General features: G+C 39.7%; 1 protein-coding gene across 3 annotated transcripts in view; it reads right to left on the bottom strand.

The window, feature by feature from the left end:
• Positions 1–12,441, bottom strand: part of DDC (dopa decarboxylase) — a 75,671-nt gene that overhangs the window by 47,868 nt on the left and 15,362 nt on the right. For 2 of the 3 annotated variants that reach the window (XM_063326231.1, XM_063326232.1), the window contains one exon: positions 5,612–5,848. In XM_063326231.1, the coding sequence (XP_063182301.1) occupies positions 5,612–5,812 (201 nt within the window). In that variant the 5' untranslated portion in view covers positions 5,813–5,848. Of the gene's footprint in view, positions 1–5,611; positions 5,849–11,818; positions 11,855–12,441 lie in introns of those variants that run through there. The other variant, XM_063326233.1, reaches the window with a different exon arrangement.

Below are 12,441 nucleotides of genomic sequence, written 5' to 3' on the forward strand. Positions count from 1 at the left end.
ACTAGCCCTATACCTGGCATGTTCAAGACTTCACTTTCACGGGTCACTAGGTTCGAACCTGCTCAAATCAGGTATCCAAAGACAAGCCACTGTGAACATTTTTAGCTTGTATCTAGTCAGGATCTCTTTCTTTGCTGTAATGAACTTTTAGAGCACTTGTGGCAAACACCTTCCTTCACAAATCAGAAAAAAAATTGGATGGGACTTGGGTTCTTCACAGGAAAATAATAAACAGATTTAAAAATAGCCAATAAACAGCGGTCCCTGATAGGACCCACATGTACTGACTTTCACTGACGTCCATAATGAGCCAGGACTGCCACTGTTCATCTCCTCAGCTCTAATCCTCTGTGATCTGTAAGACTTGTGACATTTATCTTGGGTTAATCAAGTTAAACTGCCTACTTGCTGGGAGCCATTTGTTTGATGAAACACAGCAGATTCCAGTTGCACCACTCACACAAAGTGAAAAAGCCAAAAGCCCTAGGGCAAGTGCAGCTGCGGTTCTTCCTCTTGCCTCCCCTTCCCCTGAACAGCTGTAAAATTCATTTCTTTCGCCATGTTGGAACAGATACACTTAGTCAAATACTGCAAAGAGCTTGACATAATTGATGCTTGTTTTTTCAGCCCTCTGCTGATAAACAGTGATACACTAATGTCTTGGGCTCAGTAATTACCACTCTAATGCTTCTCAGAGACATTTTATTTCCCAGATTTCCTCTAAGGATGTCTGTCTTGTTGCTTGCTTAGTCTAAGCAAGAGTCTTCCTTTACCACACACTAAAGATAGGTACTTCGGCTGGAAAATTAGCATATTCAGTACTGCTATTTGCAGTTACAACTAAACTCGATCATTTTTGTCTCTAAAAAAGAAGGAGATATATTTCAAGGGAACAAAGCAAGTCTGAGAGAAAGGTGACTCCCACTAATATTTTTATATGCATGTCCCTTCCACCTTGGCTTCCTGCTGTGGAGATCAGAGTTCATCAGTGTTCCCTCAGTCCCTGTTTCAGTGTTAGGAACTTATCACCATTATGGTCATTATCATTTAGTGGACTTCCCTTTGAAGGTCTACATCCAATTTCACAAGAAATAAAAGAAGTTTTACCACTCATGCATGCTTGTTCTCCTATAGCATAAAGACAGCAATGGGTACTGCATTATTGCTTTACACAATTAATTGATCCTTGCTCCTCTGAAGAAACACCATTTTCACAGGGGTTTATGACCTCTGTCATATTATTCCCTATGAAGAAGCCCAGTTCCTCATTTAGAAAAGGGAGAGATAAGACATTCCCCAGTGAAATACTGGAAAAGCACTATAGCTGAAAAACACTAGATGTAACACAGGTGTTAACTAGATGTAACTAGATGAAACACAGTCACAGGGCTGTGATCTCACTGGGATCACAGAGATGTGGTGGGATAACTCACATGACTGGAGTGCTGCGGTAGATGAGGACAGGCTCTTTAAGAAGGACAGACCACGAAGGTGAGGCAGGGGAGTAGTTCTTTATGCAAGAGAGCAGCAAGAATGCATGGGGACTAGCGATGGACAATGAGCCAGTCAAGAGCTTATGGGTCAGCTTATGATGGAGATTTTAAGATGGGCAACACTTGGGTGGGTGTCTGCTACAGACCACCTGATCAGGAAGAAGTACATGAGAACAGCATTCAGACAGCTGGAAGAAACCTCATGTTTGCAGGTCATAGTCCTCAAAAGGGTCTCCAACTAAGCTGATATCTGCTGGACAGACAAAACAGCAGGGCACAATCAGTCTAAGAGGTTTCTGGAGTGCATCACTGATAATTACCTAACACAGGTGATGGAGGAACTGATGAGGAGAGACACGCTGTGGGACCGGATATTTACAAACAAGAAAGAACTGGTCAGGGATGTGAAAGTCAGGGGCAGCCTTGACTGCAGTGACCACGAGATGGTGGAGCTCAGGATCATGAGAGCAGGAAGAAAGGCAAAAAGTAGGATCATAAACCTAGGCTTCAGAAGAGCAGATTTTGGCCTGTTACGGGACCTGCTTGTAAGAATCCCATGGGAGACAGACATGGAGAGAAGAGTGGTCCAGGAGAGTTGGTTGATTTTTAAGGATCACCTCCTCCAAGTTAAAAAATGGTCCACCTCACATGCAGGAAGTCGAGCAACAGTGGCAGGAGGCCACTGTTAGATCCTGACAATGCTCAAACGTAAAAACGAAGCATATAAGAAAAGCAAGGAAGATCAGGTGACCCAGAAGAGGAAGGCTATAAAGGCACTGTCTAAGTATGTAGGGACAGGGTTAGGAAAGCCAAAACCATCTAGAGTTCAGTATGGTGAGCGATGTGAAGGGCAACAAGAAAGGCTTCTGCAGGTTCATCAGTATTAAAAGGAAAGTAGGGTAAATGTAGGTCTGCTGCCATATTGGGTTGGGGACTTGGTAACAAAGGACAGGGAAAAGGCTGAGGCACTCAATGCTTTTTTCACCTCAGTCTTTACCAGTAAAGTTGCCTTCAGGAATCCCAGGCTCACGAGACACATGAAAAAGCCTTGAACAAGGAAGACCTCACCTGGAGGAAGATCAGGTTAGGAAATATTTAAATAAACTGGACATATATGAGTCCATGGAGCCTCATGGGATGCACTCACAAGTTCTGGCAGGAGGTAGACAATGTCATTGAGACTACTCTCAAATATCTTTGAAAGATTATGGCAACTGGGCAATGTTCCTGAAGGACTGGTAAAAAAGCAAATGTCACTTCTATCTTCAAGAAGGGCTAGAAGGAGGATCTGGGAAACTGCAGGCCTCACCTCAATCCCAGGGAAGATGATGGAACCTAGAAGCTATTTCCAAACATATTAAGGACAAGAAAGTGATTGGGGCTACACAGAAAAGATTTATGAAGGGGACATCATGCCTAAGCAACTTGACAGCCTTCTACAAGATGACTGGCTTAGTGGATGAGGGCACAGGATATTAAGCTAAGTTAAGACTTTCAATACTGTCTCCCGTAACATTCTTACGGACACAGTGATGAAATATGAACTAGACAAGTGGACAGTGAAGTGGAGTGAACACTGGCTAACCTGACAGACTCATAGGGTTGTCATCAGTGGCATGAAGTCCAGATAGAGGACAGTGGTGTACCCCAGGAGTCAATACTGTGGACAGTAGTACTGTTTAACATCTTCATTATTGACGATGGGACAGAGTGCACCCTCAGCAGTTTTGCAGATGATGTAAAACTGGGAGGAATGCTCGACACACTGTATGGTCATGCTGCAATTGCAAGGGACCTCAACAGGCTGCAGAAATGAGCCAACAGGAATCTCATGAAGTTCAACACAGAAATGCAAAATCCTGTACCTGGGGAGGAGTAACGCCCCTGCATCAGTACAGGCCAGGGACTGACTGGCTGGAAAGCAGCTCTGCAGAAAAGGACCTGGGGGTCCTGGTGGACAAGCTGAACATAGGCCAGCAATGTGCCCTTGCAGCAAACAAAACCAACAGCATCCCAGGCTACATTAGGAAAACTGTTGCCAGGAGGTCAAAAGAGGTGATCATTCCCTTCTACTCGGCACTGGTGAAGCCACACCTGGAATGCTGTGTCCAGTTCTGGGTTCTCCAGTACATGTTCATACTGGAGGGATTCCAGTTAAGGGCCGTGGAGATGATTAATGGATTGGAGCATGTGTCGTATTACAAGGGGCTGAGAGAGCTGGGATTGTTCAGAGCACAGAAAGCTCAGGAGGTATCTAGTTAATGTGCGTAAACACCTCATGGGAGAGTGTAACGAAGATGAAGCCAGATTCTTCTCAGTGGTATCCAGTGACAAGACAAGAAGAAATGTCTACAAACTGAAATACAGAAAAGCCCATTTAAACCTAATAAAAAGCTTTTTTACAGTGAGGGTGGTCAAACTTCGGAACAGACAACAGAGAGATTGTGAAGACTTCATCCTTGAAAAGAGTCAACACCCAATCAGACATCGTCCCAAGCAACTTGCTCTGACTCTGCTTTGAGCAGTGGGGGTGGACCAAATGATCTCTAGAGGGGCTATCCAACCTTTACTATATTGTGACTTTGTGATTCTGTGCTCATGTGAGCATTCAGTACTTAGTATAAACAACACAGGCAGAATCCGAGTTGCTATAAGAACTTGGATTTATATACTTGTGCTCTTTGTATCACAAACACTAACAGGAAAGTTTTGGATATTACATTTCTTCAGAATATATCACTTTGTAAAAGTAAATTTATTTGCAGGGCATGTAAATATCAAGAAAAACATCAATTTAGTTAAGAGGGAACATGACATGTTGATGACTTAATTGGAATCAATGTCTCACTTTCTATTCTCAAATTATTCATCTCTTATTTTTTAATTTGATATTATTTTATTGGATGTTCTCAAGTGTTCAAAGCAAAGTGTTTTCTATTCTATTTCACAGACCAAAAAAAAATGGTTAGTATTCTCCTCCAATGAAAAAGGAAAGGCAATCGTATCTATGAGCAGCAATGAAAATATTTGCATGTGTTGGACATAATTCTCTTATCTAATCTGCACTGATTTAATTCTGTTGGATTTAAGACTTCATCCACAAATCTTTGAGAAGAGTGAAGAGATTTCCATTGACTTCAGTGGAGCTTTTGCCTGTTAAAGGACAGCAGGGTTGGCTCCAAGGGAAACAAGATAAAGTCATATTGAAAAGCAAATAGTTACATTATTCAATGAAAAAGAATTGGTATTATAGTACACTGACTAAACACATTTGCAGAGCAGTGGTTCCACGTCCAGTCACGTAGCAATCATATCACCTGGCTACATCCAGAGAAGCAACCACAAGTGGTTATTGCAGAGATCCAAAGGAGAGATTCCTCATTTACATTTACGAATAATCCAGTCCTCTTCAAGCTACTTACAGTCCTTAGGAGACAAGCATGTATTTTTTTTTAAAAAACGGTATACCGTGAGTGGAAAAACAAGAAAAATTCAGAACTGGACAAATGCCAGATGCTTTGTTTTGCATTGTTTGATCAACACTGATCTAGCCAAGAACTAATATTTAGGTAGTGGCCATCTGCCTTAAAAGGTACTAGAAGAAGTTTACATTTAGGGGAGCAAGTCAACAGAACAAATATTGGGGAGAATCCTTTCTAGTCAGCTCTGTAATAAAAAGAAGTTTCCTAAGAGAATTTTAACATTTAAAGATCAGCTTGAAGGAACACTTTAGGCACAGCAGACTAATAAAAATCCCATTTTATAAAATATTTACTGTGCTTTTCAAGTAGCAAAAATATCACATGAAATGGAAGTTATGAAGCTTCACCTTAACCATTTCAAGGGAGGAAAGGGAATTATTTCCAAAAGCAAGCCTTGCATGAAGCAAAAGAACAATTTTATTATTTCTAGCGAGAACAGAAAACATAAGTTGTATAAAGTGTTAGATCATATTTAACTATGGATGCAAAGCAGACTCCTGCCTTCTAAAAGCTAATCGGTGTGGGTACTTAGGTTTGTAAGGTCTGGCTGCACAGTCTTCAATCCACACTTTCCTTAAAATCTTTGGAAACCTAAATGCAGTATTGAACATTACACTACAAATCCATTTTTCTTACCCCTGGCATAATGATCTTCTCAATGTCTTTAAAGACATCCTCAAAGCTCTCAGGATCCTGGGGTGCACAGTCCGGAATGAGGGGCCTTAGATATCCTGGTTCCACATCTGGGAAGACCTGTCTTTCATCTATCTTCTCCAGGTAATCTGCAATATAGTCCACCACCTCCTTTCCTCTCTTGCGGAACTCTGCAGCATCCATGGGTATCAGAGTTTAGGACTTATTATCAGAAAAACCCTAAAAAAAAAAAAAAAAGGTAACTTTTTAAAGAAAATAATACTAGTTTTAAACCTGTTCTTCAGATGATTTTTAGCATGATCATATGGCCTTTTTGAAAAGACCGTATGCTCTTTTATTTCTGCGTATTAGGCTAACTCCCATACGGTGTTGAATTCTGCTCCACTCCAGTATTAGCTGGACATTGTACAGAAGTAAATCACACTGTTAAGTCTTTGATGCCTATGTCACGATGGAGATTAGATTACTACAGATAGGCTGTATCTTTAGCATAGAAGAGCTGTAGAGGCACATTGATGAAGACTGAGTAACCCGGTCTAGTGGAAGGTGTCCCTGGCCATGACAGGGGGGTTGGAACTAGATGAACTTTAAGGTCCATTCTAATTTGAACCACTATGTGATTCAGAAATCACAGTTATAATCCCTACTGCTGCTGGGTGACACAAGGATACGGCACTGTTGTGTGTGACATAAACATCTCCCTCCTGCCTTATAAAGAAGGGGTCTAAGGAAATAGCATGCTGTGTGTCTCTATTATAATCTATAATAACAAGCTATAACAATCACAGTTATCACAGTGATCCACTGCGCTGCCCTGTCATTTTATCCACTTCTTGCCTCACGTCTTGCTTCAAGATTTAGCTTCTTTACTCTTTTACTGCAAATGCACATGCTGTGCCATTTACAAAACCTTATTTCTTACCAAGGTTTCAATTAGAATTCACTTGGAGTTGATCTGTACTGTATTTTGCAGGGCGTTGTGAGGAAGCGCTGTCTGGGGCTGTCCCTGTTTCCAAGATGTTGGGCTGGAGCTCTAGGTGTGCTTTGAGCTAGGTGGAGGCTGTGTGAGCACACTCAAGGCGATGTAGGGCTCCGCTGTGATGAGCTGGAGTTTGCCTGCAAAGTGCTGTGCAAATCTAAACTCATATTGCTCGGGTGCCTGCTCCTGCCATCCTGGCCCTCCCAACTTTTTTACTGTATGTGGCTTTGCATTTTGAGTGCTCAGTGAATACCAGGTTGAGACGACAGTGCCTAAAAAGCATCCGAGAGTCTTTATACACTCAGATTAAGTGAGTGATGCTGTTCCTTGGGATCTACTGAGAAAATTGGCAAGTGAAACGAGGATACTCACTGCTGGTGTAAAGAATTACTACGCTTAGTTCACATACCTTCAGATCTTCACTTTGTAAGGAAATAATTATATTAAGCACAATGTGAATGTTATGGACTTAAGAGACTATTTCTTAGGTATCAGTTATTTGTGCTAAGGATTTATAATCGAGGACATCATTTTGAGAAAAGAGAGACCCTTCTGGGCTTTATTATATTTGAATTAGTAGCATCATATTACAAAAGAAAGACATCATTGATAAACACCATCCTAAAGACATCTCTGCTGCTACAAATAGAGGATCTGGGATTTGTGTAGAGCAGCTGCTGCTGCTATTTAAGAAAGCAGGGTGCTGCTGTAGGTCATGAACCACTTGGGAAAGCAAGGATCTGCACAGTAGGGACTTCTAGCCCCTCAGAGAATAGCTGTTCTTGTTGCTATTTTGTTAGAGCTTTATTACTCTCTTTAACCATCATGTAAGTGTTTATTTGGTGCTCTCTATGCCTTTCGGAAAGGGGAATTAGGACCTTTCTCAGATCTTGCTACTAAGTTGCTGGAAACACATTAACAGTAGTCATTACGGTCCTCAGAGGATTCTGGTGGGCAGCTTTGTGTGTCATCTCCCCTTTGAAAGACTGTGTTTAAGCAAGCAATTTTGTTTCCACTCCTTTAGAATCAGGATGATTCTATTTCTTCAATATCCCCAAATCTTAAGTTCATTTTCATTTAACACATCTTTGATCACAGCTCAAAATTTTAATAAACTTTCTAAATAAGTCAGCATGAACTGCAGCAATCAATACGCATCTCTGTGGCAGCAATCTAATTACACACCAAGGCTCAGTTCTTTGGTTTAGATTTTTTTTTTTGCCAGAAGAAATCTAAACATTGTACTGTTTCACTTCTTTTTCAAAGTATCTCTAACTTAACCCTTAACTTATGCTGTCATTATTTCTTTTATGCTACTTCATTCATCAGTTCATTGCTATAGCATGCTCTAAAGAACTTGCACGTGGTAATCTGTTATTTTTTTTTCCTCTGGTTTCAGAGATGAAAGCTATGAAAATAAGCATCTAACCCGTGACTGCCAAATTAGTGAGAGTTGCCTGAAACTGAACTGACCCAGAACTTGAGGACTTGGTGTTTCTAGCACTGCTGTTACTCACCACTGACTTACTGTTATTCCTACAGACTTTTACACGTGGATCAGTTCAGCTGAACATCTCATTCAGTGTCTGTGGGTCCAATGAACTGTCAGTAGGATGTCAGAAGAGGTCAGAGTATCACTATACTACTCTCCAGCTTTACTTTGTATCAATCAAGCACAGGGCATCATCTAACGTAGAAGCTACTGTGGATTGCTTGGTCTTTTCCCAAAATATAAATCAAACAGCATAAATTAAATAGCATCATGTGCAAGCTCAAAACAGCTCACAAACACAAAAATAAATTTACTTTATCATACTACCACAACATAGATACTATGTTATATAGCTTGTGACCATTTTTCTACCACCTAGGCTTTTTGAATCTCAAATTTCTTTCTATTCTAAGTGATATTTACATCATCTTGTTCCTATGTAGCATGCTGATATAATTTATTGTCATTTTTATTAGTAGCTGTTTGGACAAAGTTCTTTTTGGATATCAGGATAAGGAAATAAAATTTAGATCTAAACATCAGATACACATTCTGTGGTTTCAGCCTATGACCATGCAACTGAAATTTGTCAACTCAGTTTGACAAAACATACATTTTGGATAACCACTGAGATCTTATTTGTTACTTGTTAACTATAGTTCTTCCCAAGAACTGGAGGTCGACTGGCTCATCCTGACATTGTTTTGGCTGCACTACTTCTGTCATAAATCACTGTTGCAATAGCATTCTCAAAATTCAGGACAAAGAATTAAATTCCAGGGGAAAACCACTGTTTTGCATGGGAGGGGTAATTGAGCCAGGAAGCTTAAGCATAAAGAATGGGAGGATGAACCATCCATCCCAAATCTGCCATAGTTGCTGCAGTGTTATAAATTGATATAAACTAGTATATAGTTAACCTCTAATGAACTTTCAATTCAGTTTGATCCAGCAAAGTACATCAATCTGCTTCAATCTGAAGCAAAGTATTTCATTGTTCTTTCCCCCAAAGACAATACTGAGAAAATAAAATCTATCTAAAGATCTATCTATTTTCATGTGTCCATGCATCTTCTTTCCTAAAAGTCCTTGCCTGAAAATCCCTTACGTACTGTAATACAAATATCTCACCAGGCACTGTGAAGGCATACTCCTTGCAGGAACACAACGGTCACTTAAATTTTCCTTTTCACCTCCTATTTCATATATTTTTTTTTTTTCTGTGAGTGACAAGACCCACTTACTCTCTCATCCCTATTTTCATTCTCTTCCTTGACCGCTCATTACAGATCTCACTTCATCTGCTTGAAAGTATTACTTACTATGGAAGCCACATCCAGTAGACTGAATATCTGACAATTGTTTAAGAGCTAGTACTCTAACACTGCAAAAAACTTCACCCCTCTACCTGTGCTGAGTATCTCTCTCTTCTACCTTGCACATGCATATACAACACATGTACAATGCAACAACACAATGCATAGAGAGAGGCCTTCCTTCTGTGCCGGTATATTTTAAAAATATAGAATGTGATTTTCTAAGAAGCAAAATACCTCAGACAACTCAGCCCTTAGGGTCTAAAATGAAACCACTGTTTGAGAGCATCCGTATTTTCTGAAGGGCTGACTGTTACAATCTGTGTTTACTCGAAATATCCACTTAAGTCAGAGAGACTTAAACCATAGCAATGCAGGCCAGTTTCCGAAACTAAATGGAAATTTCAGAGAAACCGAGCCTCTGTCTGAAGTATTTAATAGTTGACTATTTTCTTGAAGGCCTATAAGGAGCAATAAAAGCTCCATGCTCTCAGGGATCCCACACCTCCCAGGATGAATTCAACATATTCAGCATCTGCAGCTGAACCCCAAATGAGGAGAGCACAGCTTCTCAGGAGGCACCCTGCCGAATTATCAGCCTCCACCACTTTGTAAGCACATTGTAAGCACTGTATTCAAATTCACCGACAGCCTCACTCTGGTTGATAAAATACAATTTTACCAAACATATATTATGTCTGAGCACTTTTACTGCCAGCAAGAATCAATGGATATGGACACCACTCCATACTTCTTCATATCAAGTCCTACTTTACTGGAGAAGATTGAGTTTTGCTCTTAACTTCAGGTAAAAACAAGAACAATCATGTTAAACCTTAAATGATATCAATGTATCTCTTTTTTATACTACTCATATATAAACTCTTTGCTCTTCAATTTTGCTGGAATTTGTCAGAGGACAAGTACACTACACAGTCTAAAGTTGACATATCCTTTGCTGCTTTGTTTAAACTACTACTTCTACCTCTGCCCTGAAATTGGAAAGCGGTAACATTTTATTTTAGTGAAGTTAATGAAAACTGTTGTTAGTCTTTAGATTGTATATTCAGCATAATGTTCATTTGCAAACTGTTTTCTATTTTATCTGAAACTGAACCATACAAATGAGCAGTTTACACACAGCTAAGTACTAAAAACATTTATAGGTACATTACGTAGATAACATTCAAGTTATTCATTATTTCTGTTAAAAGGTAGTGTCTATAATTTTAGAATCTGTTTTTGCATTAACTAAATATAAATTTAAAAGATATCTAAATACTACCAGGAAATTTGTTATGAGGAAGAAAAAGAGAAGAAAAAGAGGAAAAGGAGAACAAATGAGAGAGGTATATTTGATGTATTATAAATTTACGAGTGCATGTTCTCCAGTTCATCAAAGTAAAATAAACAGCTAACACAATAAAATCTTTTAGCAGCTCCTATTATTAAATACAGAAAGGAAGAATGCAGAGACACATTAATAGCACCTTAAACTGATAGCTGCATTGGCTCAAAAAAAAGTAATAACTGTCTATCTTTCCAATAAATGACACAAGTGCAGTTTCTATTCTGCCAACTGATTGTTGCAGAATATGTGATTTAAAGGCTACAGTGACACCACCGAAGCCATGAGGACTTTCTGCTATTGAACCCAGCTGAAGGCTTTTGCAGCTGTTGCCACTGTTAAGCTAAACTTCTACTATTGGCAATAGCAGTATTGCCTGAATAAGGACTGTAGGATCAATTTTTTTTCAGCACGAGTAAAAAGGAACTGAATCTACTCTGTACTTCTACCTTTGCACAAGCCAAGAATTAGGTATGTATGTTACTGGTTCTACATCTCATTTAAAAATTTAATTTTCCAGTTAGAATTTGTTGGTTTTATTCATTGCTGTCACTGGCATACAGTCTGCAACTTAAGTCATTTTCCCTTCTGAGGTCTTATTATAGTGATGGGAAAGGGTTATTTCTGAAGAACACCCCCCCCCCCAAAAAAAAAAAAAAGTCATGCATTGAATTTATCTTGAAAATTTTATTATTCAAAATATTTGGAAATGACTTTCTCAAGGTCTGCTTGGTTGTTCAGAACTGTTGCTTGGAAAGACAAGATATAAACTTTTGGAAACAGGGTATTCTGCATAAATGTACATAAAGAGTTATAGCTGACATACATTATATGTAAAAACAAGCAAACACAAAATGAAAGGTGCACATCACATTGTGCAAACTTAGGTAAAAAAGAAATGCTTTTTGAGTATCCCGGATTATCCCTAAAATAACACAGGCTGGCTGTTTATTAGCTGAGCTTCCATTCTGAGTAACCAATTGTTGCATTAATCCAAATGTACCTACTTGAATTCAATAACCACAAAGCTTTAAGGACAAAGAATGTTACTTACAGCGAGTTGGTAAGGTTTTTTCCTTCTCCTCTTTCTCACTGTCTTCGCTCCTCAGTGACAGCTATAAAGCGCAGAGGATGCAGTTGCCAGCATATATAGGCAGAGTACCCACGTCCCCTCAGCCTATCACAGCCCAGCGCTTTGCATTGAACATGCAGCAGCAGCATCTCCCCCTCCTCCCACACCTACTCCAAGATATACTTTGCGAAAAAAGCTGCCCGAAAAGCAGACGGATCTGACTGAGAAACGGCCATTGCCTTCGTTAACTGTGAAGCAGTGTGCTTCCTTCCACCAACTCCCATTAACAAGTCTGACAGTGCGTCTGATCACATGCTCCCTGTCTGTGTTACTCACTCTGGGACATTTCTGCTGTGACTGCTGCTGTAAAAGCAAGTGCTTTGAACCACTTCTGTGAAACATTATTTTCGGGAAAGAAACACAGATACAGCTGAAGTACCACTCAAGTGACTGCAAGCTCTGAACAGGTATACAGGTGGGATTAGCATCCTTGGATATGCTGTATCATAACTTTTTCCAGTTTCTCTCCTTCATCATGTGTATACTTAAAAGCAATAGTGAGATTTGTTTCCCTATTCTAAAAGAAAAGTTTTATGGGGAGTTCT

Source organism: Chroicocephalus ridibundus, chromosome 2 (assembly GCF_963924245.1).
Source record: "Chroicocephalus ridibundus chromosome 2, bChrRid1.1, whole genome shotgun sequence".
In the NCBI taxonomy this organism is placed as follows: Eukaryota; Metazoa; Chordata; class Aves; order Charadriiformes; family Laridae; genus Chroicocephalus; species Chroicocephalus ridibundus.